Consider the following 13,274-nt stretch of genomic DNA (forward strand, 5'->3'; position numbering starts at 1 on the left):
ATCCTAGATCTGTGTGCTGTCTTGCCAACTCTAAGGGTCATTGTCATGCGACAGCACAAACAGATCTGGGATCAGGCTACTGTCACTCGGGGCCAACCGCAGTAGCAAGGACTGAGGCCTCAGCAGTACCCATTCTAACACAGTACACTAGTGTTAACTGTAGTCTTGGATGTATCGGCATGCAGCTGTGTCATGGAGAGGAAGTTTGAAAAATAATAACCGTCTTTTGACTGTTTGTTTGTTTTTCTATGACCTCATTATTAGATTAAAGAGACACTGGGTGCATCCCAAATGGGACCCTATTCCCTATGTGGTGCACTATTTTTCCACCAGAGCCCTATGGCCACTGTTCAAAATAGTGCACTACAAAGAGCAAAGGGTGTAATTTGGAACAGAACCACTGACAGACAGCGCCTTTAAGTCTGCCTGTGTGTCTCTCTCTCCCCCCCCCCTCTCTCTCTCTTTCACACACACACACACACACACAGACACACACACGTACACACACATGCCAAACAAACACACTGTGCAAAATGTTTGAAGTACAAAAACATCAACAAAAACAAATAAGAGAACAATTCTGAGAGAGAAGAGGTAAAAACATCCCTAGTTATTTGAGAGAAAAATAAATAAAGTAGATATCAAAATATGAAATCGAGATCATTTCTGGTATCACATGGCTAAAATTATGGTACATACATTTTGGGTAGCGCAGGTAGTAACCTTTTCCCCAACATGGCTGTGTGTGTTGGATCATACCATAGTAGAATATAAACACATACATTTGAAGAGTAGAGACGTTCCAAATATGGAGGCAAATATGATAACCACTTTTAAGTGCATTAAAATAGACAGAAATTGTATTTTTTAGTTCATATTTCGATGTGCACTGAGAGACGGTGAATTATGAAATTGCAATTAGTCTTTTTGATAGACGGAGAGAGTGACAATCTATTTACAGCAAAATGCCTCCCAACTTAAAGCTCTAGAAAGAGGAATCATTGGACCAATCAAAGTTGCAGCGTGATGCAATAGTCCAGTCAGATAGGCCACTGGGGGAGGGGACTTTGGGTTGAAAAAAAGACTTGTCTCAGTGCAAGCTCACAAACACATGCTGGCATCCCAGTTAGTAGAAGTCCTCTGCTTTTAGCTTACTCTTTGAAAGCACATTATATTACAAGGTCCTAGCACGCAAAGCAGTCTTGCAGATAGTAAAGCGCTCATTCTACTAGTTTTGATGACTTTTCACAAAAATGAGTTATCCTTCGAGAAAAAACAAGGGCTCGGAAGAGAGAAACGGCGCAAGCTGGCTTGAATTCGTTTGGTCCAACAGAAAACATAATACAGTAAGTCATGGTGGTGTTTCTAGGAATCAGAATCATCAGAAGCCCCTCCCCTTCCTGCTCCCCGACCCTGCCATAGGTCCTGCCTAGCACCTGGTTGGCTACGGTTGGCTCTCACTTCCACGCAGTTTTAGGAGGGCACATTTACCCTCACACACACACACACACACACACACACACACACACACACACACATACAGATGGACACACACACACACACACTCAACTTTACCCAAATGGGTCACAAACACATTATTGCGAATTAAGTGTGCTTTCTTAAATACATTTTATCCTTAAAATATCTTTAAAAACTATAATGTTAACACCATGCAAATAAAGTTTAAAAAAATGATATTTGGGCCCTGTATTTTTGACAAGGCCAGACATTAAAATCTGCATTGTCCACACTTAAAACATACCTACATTCTTGCTACACACACAGCCAAAACACACCAAGCTCCACCAAAGTCATAGCAGTCTCATGTTGGCTTTTTCAGTTGGTTTTTTTGAAGGAAATGAAGGTAACAAGAAGTTCATAGTTGGGGAAAACGTTTGCTCCAATTCATTCTTTTTTTGGACACACAATTTGATCTAAGTGGCTGATGGCAGAGTGACAACCTCTTCACTCCCTCTCCTCTGTAAATGTCATCAAGCCACAATAGCTCTGGGCGATGGTATCAATCCCAGAGTACTTCACCGTCAAAGGCTTTGAGTGGAGGCGCCATGTGGGAGGAAGGGGGCGGGGCTGCAGTTGCTTTAAACCTAACGAGGAGACTAGGCGTCACTACGGCCTGACTCTCCCTCTCCGTGTGTACTCCACTGCCAGGGCCACGGCCGAACTATGGGAGTATAGGGCCACAGTGGCAGCTGATGCTCGTTAGGGCTCCTCTAAGGACCCTTCACAGGGGAGAAAGTGCCCTTATGGGCTGCTGATAAACAGCTCTTCGGAGACAGATGGTGAGGGCCCAGTTAGACATTTGATGATCAGATGCTCTCCCTGATGCTGCTGGGGTAGAAGGTGGTTCGTCCTGGGCAGAGGTGCCAGAGGTGGAGGGGACTCCAGTGGCAGGTGGCTGGGCCTCAGCAGGGACAGGCTGGGGGAGACCTGGATGGAGCATGGTTCACCCTGGGAAGTAGGTGCTTCCATTGACGTTAAAACAGCTGGGGCGGGGAGACCTGACGACAGGAGAGATGGACTGTTGTCGTTTCATAGAGGAACTGCAGGGGGTTGGGGGCGTCTTCTCACATTGTAGTTGGTCCGGTTGCCATGTTTGGGAGGGGGTGGGGGTGGGGGGGGGGGGGGGGGGCGTGGTAGATTAGGTCAGGGTGATGTAGGCTGAGGCCTTCTCTTTAAGCTGCCGCAGACACAGATGGCAACTCCAGCTCCCTGGAAGATCAACAGTTCACAAGTTCACTGGTTACTGGAAAGCCCAAGGATTAAGCCTAGCAGACTAAATGAACACTGTGAATTGAACACTGGCTGACTGTTGCGAGTGCAACACCACGTTCTATGGTCGAACAGCGTGGGAGATTTGCAATCTCTTAGCCATGTCAAGTGGACATGCTGATGACACAAGCATTCAGCACATGCACTTTCCCCTTATAATTCACCAACTGTATAAGTCACATTATGAACCCAGCCATTGCATGGTCATCAATTATAGACAATATGCCGGCCTAGGTATACTATACTGTATCCTATAGGACTACACTAGGCCTATATCCTCCACATATCCGGTAGTGTACCTACCCTCTGGGGGCTCCGCCATAGGGGGGCTCAGGCAGTACATATGGTAACCTCTGTCACAGTCATCACAGAATAGTAACTGATCCTGGAACAAGGAAACACACAAACACAAATAATGTTATGACATTATCAATCAAATATAGGAGCAAATATGTATCTGTAATGTTTAACCAGATTAACACACTACACCTACCACACATAGGCCCAGATTCGTTGCGCGTTTGCACCCATTTTTCAGTGTGGTATTAACCTTCACTTTACCCTTTTGATCTGTCCCCAATATTGAATTCCCTGTTGTAAAAACAGGTGCCACTGGGTGTTACTCATACTGGAGGAGGAGAGTCCAGGCGAGCGTGTGTTGGGGTAAATGGAGAGTGGGATATACACTAAACAAAAATATAAAGTGTTGGTCCCATGTTTCATGAGCTGAAATAAAAGATCCCAGAAATGTTCCATACGCACAAAAAGCTGATTTCTCTGCACAAATTGGTTTACATCCCTGATAGTGAGCATTTCTCCTTTGCCAAGATAATCCATCCACCTGACAGGTGTGGCAAATCAAGAAGCTGATTAAACAGCATGATCATTACACAGGTGCACCTTGTGCTGGGGACAATAAAAAAGCCACTCTAAAATGTGCAGTTTTGTCACAACACAATGCCACAGCAATTGGCATGTTGAATGCAGGAATGTCGACCAGAGCTGTTGCCGGAGAATAACATTTTCATTTCTACCATAAGCCGCCTCCAACGTCGTTTTTTGGGGCAGTACGTCCAACCGGCCTCACATCCGCGGACCACGTGTATTGCGTCGTGTTGATGAGCGGTTTGTTGATGTCAATGTTGTGAACAGAGTGCCCCATGGCGGCAGTGGGGTGACGCTATGGGCAGACATAAGCTACGGACAGAATTGCATTTTATGGATGGCAATTTGAATGCACAGAGTTTCTGTGACGAGATCCTGAGGCCCATTGTCGTGCCATTCATCCGCCGCCATCACCTCATGTTTCAGCATGATAATGCACAGCCCCATGTCGCAAGGATCTGTACACAATTCCTGGAAAATGTCCCAGTTCTTCCATGGCCTGCATACTCACCAGACTTGTCACCCAACAAGCATGTTTGGGATGCTCTGGATCGTTGTGTACGACAGCGTGTTCCGCCAACATCCAGCAACTTCACACAACCATTGAAGAGGAGTGGGACAACATTCCACAGGCCACAATCAACAGCCTGATCAACTCTATGCGAAGGAGAGGTGTCGCGCTGCATGAGGCAAATGGTGATTTTCTGATCCACCCCCCTACCTTTTTTTATGGTATCTGTTACCAACAGATGCATATCAGTATTCCCAGTCATGTGAAATCCATAGATTAGGACCTAATGAATTCCTTTCAATTGACTGATTTCCTTATATGAACTGTAACTCAGTAAAGTCTTGGAAATTGTTGCATGTTGCGTTTATATTTTTGTTCAGTATAGATGTTTTGGGAGTATGAAGGGGTGTGTTTGCGCGTGCGTGCTTGTGTGTGTGTGCGCACGCGTGCGTGTAGCGCTCACGTCATTCTCGGAGGTGCCACACAAGCTGCAGGACTTGCACTCGATACACTGCCAGCGGTAGGTCCGTACTGCTGCCGTCATGTTGACTGTGAACTGCAGGCAGGACGGGTGACCTGGGGACACAGAGAACGACACACACACACGCTCTTCCTGTTACTCCTTATCATCATCATCATCATGTTAGGCGTGTTTCCATAACTCTAAAACATAATAACGGCTGTGCAATAATTACTCTTTTAAAACCAACTAAAAAACTAGAGTCCATAGGAGTGTCTGTCTGACCGTACCTGAGCGTCCACAGTCGGCACAGGAGATGAGGTCCTCGGGACAGCCGGTCTTCTTGGAGCCGCCCAGGCAGAAGTCACAGTAGCCGTTAGGGATGACCGACCCGTCTGCAGCTTTCTTAGCTGAAATCACACAGGTGGAACGGCTACATACGATAGAGCTCTTTCCATAACAAACGTTCTCTTACAGAAAAGCTGCATATTACTCTTATATTCTATGCTCTATTTTTTGATCCAGCATTTGTATGAAGCTCCATTGAGCACAGACCTAGAGCACTGAGTCTATGGCTGTGGTCTGTGGTTACTGATGACCTGCTACTGAAGCTGGTGTAGAGCTGAGGACTCAACAGGCTTAGAACTAGACTGATGTCGGAGGAACATCGCTGGTTTGGAGAGGGAAAGAGGAAGATAGAGAGAGAGAGAGAAAGCAATACCGAGGGAAAGAGGCAGAGACAGGAAACATTGAGTGAGATGGCGAATATGAGACTTCCAGCCAGCCAGACTGCAGAGCATCCCAGCTGGATAAGACTCTCCCTCCTCCATATGTTGGTTTTGGTAAAAGCCTGGAACTCGCCAGCTCGTGCTCAGCCAGGGAAGGGAGGAGGAAGACGAGGCGGGAAATCCATTGGGAGGCCCAGGGGTCTGTTTAATATTGTCAAAGGAGTGGTGGGGGGGCTGGTACAGACCTGCTGTGCGTCAAGCGGCAGGTGCGCGGTGGGAAGCCATTTTAGAATAACCATTAAAGGAGAAGAAAGTCTCCCTGCATGCATCCTCTCGGTCTCACTGACTGCAGTCGATTGCATAATACCTTTAATAGATCTGATCACGTAACCAGGACAGTCTATTTGTATATGTCCTTTTTTCCTGTATTAAGATGTAATGCAATGGACAGGAACATCACAATGACTCACCAGTGGCGCATGTAAGACAGATGAAGACAAACCGACATACAGTATACTAGACAACACACACAGGAATTCATCTGGAATACATGAACCCACACGCACACACAGCAGTGTTCATGGTGGAGTAATCAGTGGCTGTGTGGTGTGTGATTTGGAGAGCCAGGGCCCTCATTAATCCAGCACAGGGTGGATTGTGGCTGGGGGAGGGGTGGAGGGGAGATTGAGTTTTCTACTCCAGAGGGCTGGTCTATAATCCCTAGAAAAAAAAAAAAAAAAAACTCTGATCAGAATGGGGGGGTAGCAGAAAATAGGAGAGGAGCTGTCCATGGTACCAGCGCAGCAGCCAGCCAGGCAGCTCTGTACTGGATTGTATAATGTTGAGCAGGTGTTGTACAGTGGAGTGGTACATTACGTACAATCAGGGGACTGTGGCAAACATGCCACTATCCCCATGTTCCTCTACAACACTTGCCACTTGGGCACAGAGGTATGTATGGACTACATACAATATGTACATATTTTATGCATGTAGGTTAATTCATTAAATATGTCACTTTGAGTTTAAGAAACAAAAAAAAGCCTTTGGCTCTCTATGTCTTTTATTTCAACAGACTACCGCTGACTCTGCTTTACCACTGTCCCTGATGGGCAAAACTGTATATACACACACAGTTACATAAAAATATATGCCAAACGGCACATACTACAAACAGTGCTGCTCTCGGGCTCTGCAGACCGTGAGGCTATGAGGACCCTTGAGAGTGAATCAGCAAGCCCTGACACATCTGTGAGTGAGAAGGCTGCCCGCTGGCCTGCCTGCTCAGAAAGGAAAGCCCATCGATGATTAAATGCCTGTGGCCATGCTTAAAGTCTGAGACGCTAACCTAAGGTAGTATATCCTTGAGACGGACAGAGAGAAAGAGAGAGAGGGATTGAAAAAGAGAGCGAGAGAGGGGAGGGAGACGGAGAAAGCGAGGGTGGGAGGGAGAGGCAAGACAGCAAAGCGAGAGGAAGAGCGAGACAGAGACATACAGACCAAACCAGACAGAGAGACAGAGACATACAGACCAAACCAGACAGAGAGACAGACAGGCAGACAGACAAAGAACATGTGCGAGAGCAGTAGCACGTTCCTGAGGTTGTCAAGGGTGATACACACCTCCCTCCCTCCGTCTCAACTCCAGCTCCACCTTTCCTGTAACACCCCTCCAATTACTGGGAGAATACAGGCAGAACAGCACACTTCACAGCTTTTAAGTGTGTCTCGGAACCCACTGGGAATTAGGGGAGAGAGATGAATCCTCAAACACCCCCCCTCATATCTCCCCCCTCCCTTCCGTTCCCTTCTCTCGCTTTCTCTCCCCCTATCTCTCTCCCCTCTCTTCGCCTACCTATCTCTCTCTCTAAGTATAAGCCTCTCTACCCCTCTTCCTCTCCCCTCTCTCTATCCCCTCTCTCTTCCTCTTTTCCAATCTCTCACTCTCCCGATCTCTCTCCAACTCTCTCTCTCTCTCTCTCTCTCTCTCTCTCTCTCACACACCGCGCTCTCCTTTTTCTCTCCAACTCACTCTCCCTTTCTCACTCCCTCATTCTCAATACAGCCTACTGCTGGAGTTTTCACAATCTCATTCTAGCACAATCTCTAGCCTAAGAGCCATACCGCACTGGCTGGTCGATAAAGTGGCCACAGCCTTATCGAATTAGCACTTCCGCAGGAATACCCACAAGCACCTGTTGCCTGTTCTCACTTTCTCTATGTTTCTCACTCTCCTCCACACTTTCATTCCTTCTTTTGCTCTCTCACCCATGTCTATTCACTCTGTTTTCTGAACATACAATGAACATAAACCTATTCACACAGGTCCAAACATACAGCACAATGAACATAACCCTATTCACACAGGTCCAAACTTACAGCACAATGAACATAACCCTATTCACACAGGTCCAAACTTACAGCACAATGAACATAAACCTATTCACACAGGTCCAAACATACAGCCCAATGAGCTGAAACTCATACACAGGGCCAACTATTAGATAGCTTAGCTTAGTTAGTGTGGTTTTGCACCTGACAATAAAACAGGGTTTCACTAAAGGAATCCTACTAGTCTAGGGTTAACCAGTGATGATGCTGTCCATGATGTCACTTTGAACAGACCATACAAACAGGGACACAGATCAGCTCCTAGTCTCACCTGCACACTGCCTTCCCCACAACACAAAACACATTCCAGCATGGCAGGGGAGCAAATAGAACAGAAGAGGAGAGAGGAGGAGGAGAGGAAGAGGGGACAGGAATAGGAAGAGGGGAGAGGAAGATGAGGAGGAAGAGGAGAGAGGAAGACGAGGAAAGAGGAAGATGAGGAAAGAGGAAGATGAGGAGGATGGAGGAAAAGGAGGAGGAAGAGGGGAGAGAGGAAGATGAGAGAGAAAGATGAGGAGGAAAAGGGGAGAGGAAGATGAGAGGAAGATGAGGAGGAAGATGAGGAGGAAGAGGAGAGAGAAAGATGAGGAGTAAGAGGGAGAGGGGAGAGGAGGAGGAAGATGAGAGGAAGATGAGGAGGAAGAGGAGAGAGGAAGATGAGGAGAAAGAGGAGAGGAAGATGAGGAGGAAGAGGAGAGAGGAAGATGAGGAGAAAGAGGAGAGGAAGATGAGGAGGAAGAGGAGAGAGGAAGATGAGGAGGAAGAGGGGAGAGGAAGAGGAGAGGAAGATGATGAGGAAGAGGAGAGAGGAAGGGCAGAACACGAAGAGGAGAGGGAAGTGAAGACATGGCTGCTGCTGTGTCAAAGCATCAGGTTGAAAACGCACACTCTGCACTCCTGTCGCCAGGCTGCTTAATGAGGCGAGCACCACACCAGGACACACATACACACACATACAGATACACACTAATATAATGTATACATACACTCACATTCACAGACAATACACGCACACACGCACAAGCACACACCGAGACAAACGCACGCACAAACACACAAGATTTATAGCCAGCACGTCTTTGCATAATAACTTTTAAAGGCTTGTTCCACTCCCAACCCCCACCCCCTCTCTTTAACGTGACGAATGAGAGTCCCTTTGCCCCCAATCCATCCTTCAGTATCAGCTCTCATCCAATGCATACACACACTAGGGCTGTGACGGTCATGGCATTTTGGATGACAGTTATAGTTTTTTTGTTTTCCACACATTTTCTCCTCTCCTCTGCTATACCCTATGAAAGTCCCGTACTGTTTTTGAATGGGTGTCAAGCTTATATCATCAAATTCATGAAAACAGGGTCATTTAAGATATGTACAATTATATTTGTATTCATCGATTAAGGTTTTCGAGTATAAAAAAAAACACAATCAAAAACCTTCATGACAGGCATCAGGTAGAAGTAAATTAATACACGAGTATGAATATAATTGTACATTTACACTACCGTTCAAAAGTTTGGGGTCACTTAGAAATGTCCTTGTTTTTGAAAGAAAAGCCAATTTTCTGTTCATTAAAATAACATAAAATTGATCAGAAATACAGTGTAGACATTGTTAATGTTGTAAATGACTGTTGTTGCTGGAAATGGCAGATTTTTTATGGAATATCAACATAGGCGTACAGAGGCCCATTATCAGCAACCATCACTCCTGTGTTCCAATGGCACGTTGTGTTAGCTAATCCAAGTTTATCATTTTAAAAGGCTAATTGATCATTAGAAAACCCTTTTGCAATTATCTTAGCAAAGCTGAAAACTGTTGTTCTGATTTTAAAGAAGCAATAAAACTGGCCTTCTTTAGACTAGTTGAGTATCTGGAGCATCAGCATTTGTGGGTTCGATTACAGGCTCAAAATGGCCAGAAACAAACAACTTTCTTCTGAAACTCGTCAGTCTATTCTTGTTCTGAGAAATTAAGGCTATTCTATGTGGGGAATTGCCAAGAAACTGAAGATCTCGTACAATGCTGTGTACTACTCCCTTCACAGAACAGCGCAAACTGGCTCTAACCAGAACAGAAAGAGGAGTGGGAGGCCCCGGTGCACAACTGAGCAAGAGTACAAGTACATTAGAGTGTTTAGTTTGTGAAAAAGACGCCTCACAAGTACTCAACAGGCAGCTTCATTAAATAGTACCCGCAAAACACCAGTCTCAATGTCAACAGTGAAGAGGCGAATCCGGGATGCTGGCCTTCTAGGCAGAATTGCAAAGAAAAAGCCATATCTCAGACTGGCCAATAAAAAGAAAAGATTAAGATGAGCAAAAGAACACAGACACTGGACAGAGGAACTCTGCCTAGAAGGCCAGCATCCCGGAGTCGCCTCTTCACTGTGGACGTTGAGACTGGTGTTTTGCGGGTACTATTTAATTTGCGCTGTTCTGTGAAGGGAGTAATACACAGCGTTGTACAAGATCTTCAGTTTCTTGGCAATTTCATGCATGGAATAGCCTTCATTTCTCAGAACAAGAATAGACTGACGAGTTTCAGAAGAAAGTTATTTGTTTCTGGCCATTTTGAACCTGTAATCAAACCCACAAATGCTGATGCTCCAGATACTCAACTAGTCTAAAGAAGGCCAGTTTTATTGCTTCTTTCAATCAGGACAACAGTTTTCCGCTGTGCTAAAATAATTGCAAAAGGGTTTTCTAATGATCAATTAGCCTTTTAAAATGATAAACTTGGATTAGCTAACACAACGTGCCATTGGAACACAGGAGTGATGGTTGCTGATAATGGGCCTCTGTACGCCTTTGTCGATATTCCATAAAAAAAATCTGCCGTTTCCAGCTACAATGGTCATTTACAACATTAACAATGTCTACACTGTATTTCTGATCAACTTGATGTTATTTTAAAATGGACAAAATATGTGCTTTTCTTTAAAAAACAAGGACATTTCTAAGCGACCCCAAACTTTTGAACGGTAGTGTACCTTAAATGGCAACGTTTTCATGAGTTTGATGATATAAGCTTGAGCTGGGCAACCGTAGACTTGTTTGATATAACACCTTGCTTATTTCAGCAGGGAGCAACAAAGTTTCATCACGTTGTAGTCCATGTTACAGCAGAAATGCCCGGCCGTCCAGTCTTCAGTAAGCAGTTATAAAAAATTAAAAAAAAGTTCATGACGGTTCCTTTATTTTCATGATGATCATCATCCATAACTGTGGCGCTAACACACACACACACACACACGCGCGCACACACACACGCGCACACGCACACACACACACACACACACACACACACACACACACACACACACACACACACACACACACACACACACACACACACACACACACACACAGAGAGACAATGGATCCAGTATTATGCAGGGAGAGAGACCGAGTCAGTCAGACGAAAAGTGTCAGTCACAGATGAGATATCTCATGAGGAACGTTTCCTCTTTCTCATCCTGTCTGTGCTTCTCTCTTTCACAGAGGAAATTAGATTTTTTTTTCTGCAATCGTCTATTGTCACACAAATACCTACACCATCTGTCTCCACCTCCTTCTTCCACTCTCTATCTCTTCCTCGCTATTAAACACACATGCACACACACACACACAAACACACCAGCAAGATGCAATGCAATATAATGCTCGTTTCTCTTCCCTGTCCAGTCAGCAGGTTGCGTAAGTCCCAGTGCATTGTGGGTCTGAAACAGAATGACATTGAAAGCGAGAGGACGGTGGAGATTTTGGTGCATAATAAAACTTGATCTTTGGCTGCACTGTAATCACACTGACCTGCACACGCTATGGGGCAGCAGGTAGCCTACTGGTTAGAGCGTTGGACTAGTAACTGAAAGGTTTTAAGATCGAATCCCTGAGCCGACAAGATAAAAATCTGTTGTTCTGCCCATGAACAAGGCAGTTAACCCAGTAACCTAGGCTGTCATTGTAAATAAGAATTTGTTCTTAACTGACTTGCCAGGTAAATTTTTTTATGTCAGCCTCTGTGGCAGCATAAGAGGCTCCCTCTGTCTGTAGGAAATACACAAACAATACATACAAATGTATTTATATATACAGTACCAGTCAAAAGTTTGGACACACCTTCTCATTCAAGGGTTTTTCTTTATTTGACCTATTTTCTGCATGTGTGGTTCCCACTGTGAAGCATGGAGGAGGTGGTGTGATTGTATGGGGATGCTTTGCTGGTGACACTATCAGTGATTTATTTAGAATTCAAGGCACACTTAACCAGCATGGCTACCACAGCATTCTGCAGCGATACACCATCCCATCTGGTTTGCCCTTAGTGGGATTATCATTTGTTTTTCAACATGACAATGACTCAACACACCTCCAGGCTGTGTAAGGGCTGTTTGACCAATGGTCATAGTTTTGATGTCTTCACTGTTATTCTACAATGTAGAATCCTGTTTAAAAAGCCCCTAAACTCAGACTCTTAGCCACAGTTAGGTCCGATTGTCTGACCCACCAAATAAATACTGAGGAAACGCTGGAATTTAGACAGCAACATAGGTATACAGTACAGTACATATAAGACATCCTAGTAAGATATAGGGTGTTTGTGTCTAGGCTCCGACAGACAGACACGTTTTCCTGAGCAGGAAGGGGGGGTTATACTAAGATGGCCAAATGACTGAGGATCCAATCCTAACCCAGCAAGCCTCTCCTCTGTTAATACAGAATACCAAATGAAGCAGTGCAATATCAGCTTGCCTTCTCCCTGTCTGGGGTAATATATATGATAAATCATAAAGAGAATTCTTTACTCTCACTCACTCTCTCTCTCTCTCTCGCTTTCTTCTTTCTGTTGCATTTAATGAACTCCTCTGCCCCCTCCGTTTCAACCCCTCCAAAGCCAAATTTCACTCCCTCCCCTCTTCCCCTCCCTACTCAATGTACATAACAACATACTCTTTAGGAGGGAACCCAGCCTGTCACTATAGCAACCGGATTGCTAGGCAACAGCCGTTTTCTCTTCCTGCTTTGTTGCAGTAGAGGAGGCAGTGCAGTGGCGGCAGGCAGCGTGAGCTGGTCTGGCTATGTAGGAAGCTAGTGTACCGGTACTGGCACCAGCATGTGGAAAGTTCAGGAAGAAACCAGATCAGAATTACAGCTAAAGGTGATGGTCGAGGTTGAAGAATTAACTTGGTAAAGCCCAGAATAGTCTTCACTCTAATAAGAGGCATTCCTTACCAAGGTGGGGCAATCTGGTAGACAAAGTCCCAGCCCCGTTTACAGCAAGCAAAGGACTGAGCAACTGGGGCTGCCTATGCTGGTCATGTAGTGTGTTCAGGTGGTGTGTTTTGTATGTTCAGGGTCAGTGTTGTCGTGACGGTACTGCCGCGCCCCCACCACCCATGTCCTCTCTCGCTCTGAACCCAGCCTGTATCACTACTCAGTCTCCTCTATAGGCTACTCTGTTCTGTACCTGTCTGCTACAGTACGGACACAATGACTTGCCAGGACAA

The 13,274-nt window shown here is 45.4% G+C and overlaps 1 protein-coding gene across 1 annotated transcript in view; it reads right to left on the minus strand.

The window, feature by feature from the left end:
* Positions 1-2,639: 2,639 nt before the first annotated feature.
* The window catches only part of dpf1 (double PHD fingers 1), a 46,301-nt gene continuing 35,666 nt past the window's right edge, over positions 2,640-13,274 (minus strand). The window contains exons 9-12 of the mRNA XM_014213966.3: positions 4,937-5,056; positions 4,650-4,762; positions 3,094-3,175; positions 2,640-2,730 (exon numbers count right to left, since the gene is read on the minus strand). Of these exons, the coding sequence (XP_014069441.2) occupies positions 2,660-2,730; positions 3,094-3,175; positions 4,650-4,762; positions 4,937-5,056 (386 nt within the window). The 3' untranslated portion in view covers positions 2,640-2,659. The remainder of the gene's footprint in view (positions 2,731-3,093; positions 3,176-4,649; positions 4,763-4,936; positions 5,057-13,274) is intronic.

The sequence above is a fragment of the Salmo salar genome, chromosome 09, assembly GCF_965601325.2.
Source record: "Salmo salar chromosome 09, fSalSal1, whole genome shotgun sequence".
In the NCBI taxonomy this organism is placed as follows: Eukaryota; Metazoa; Chordata; class Actinopteri; order Salmoniformes; family Salmonidae; genus Salmo; species Salmo salar.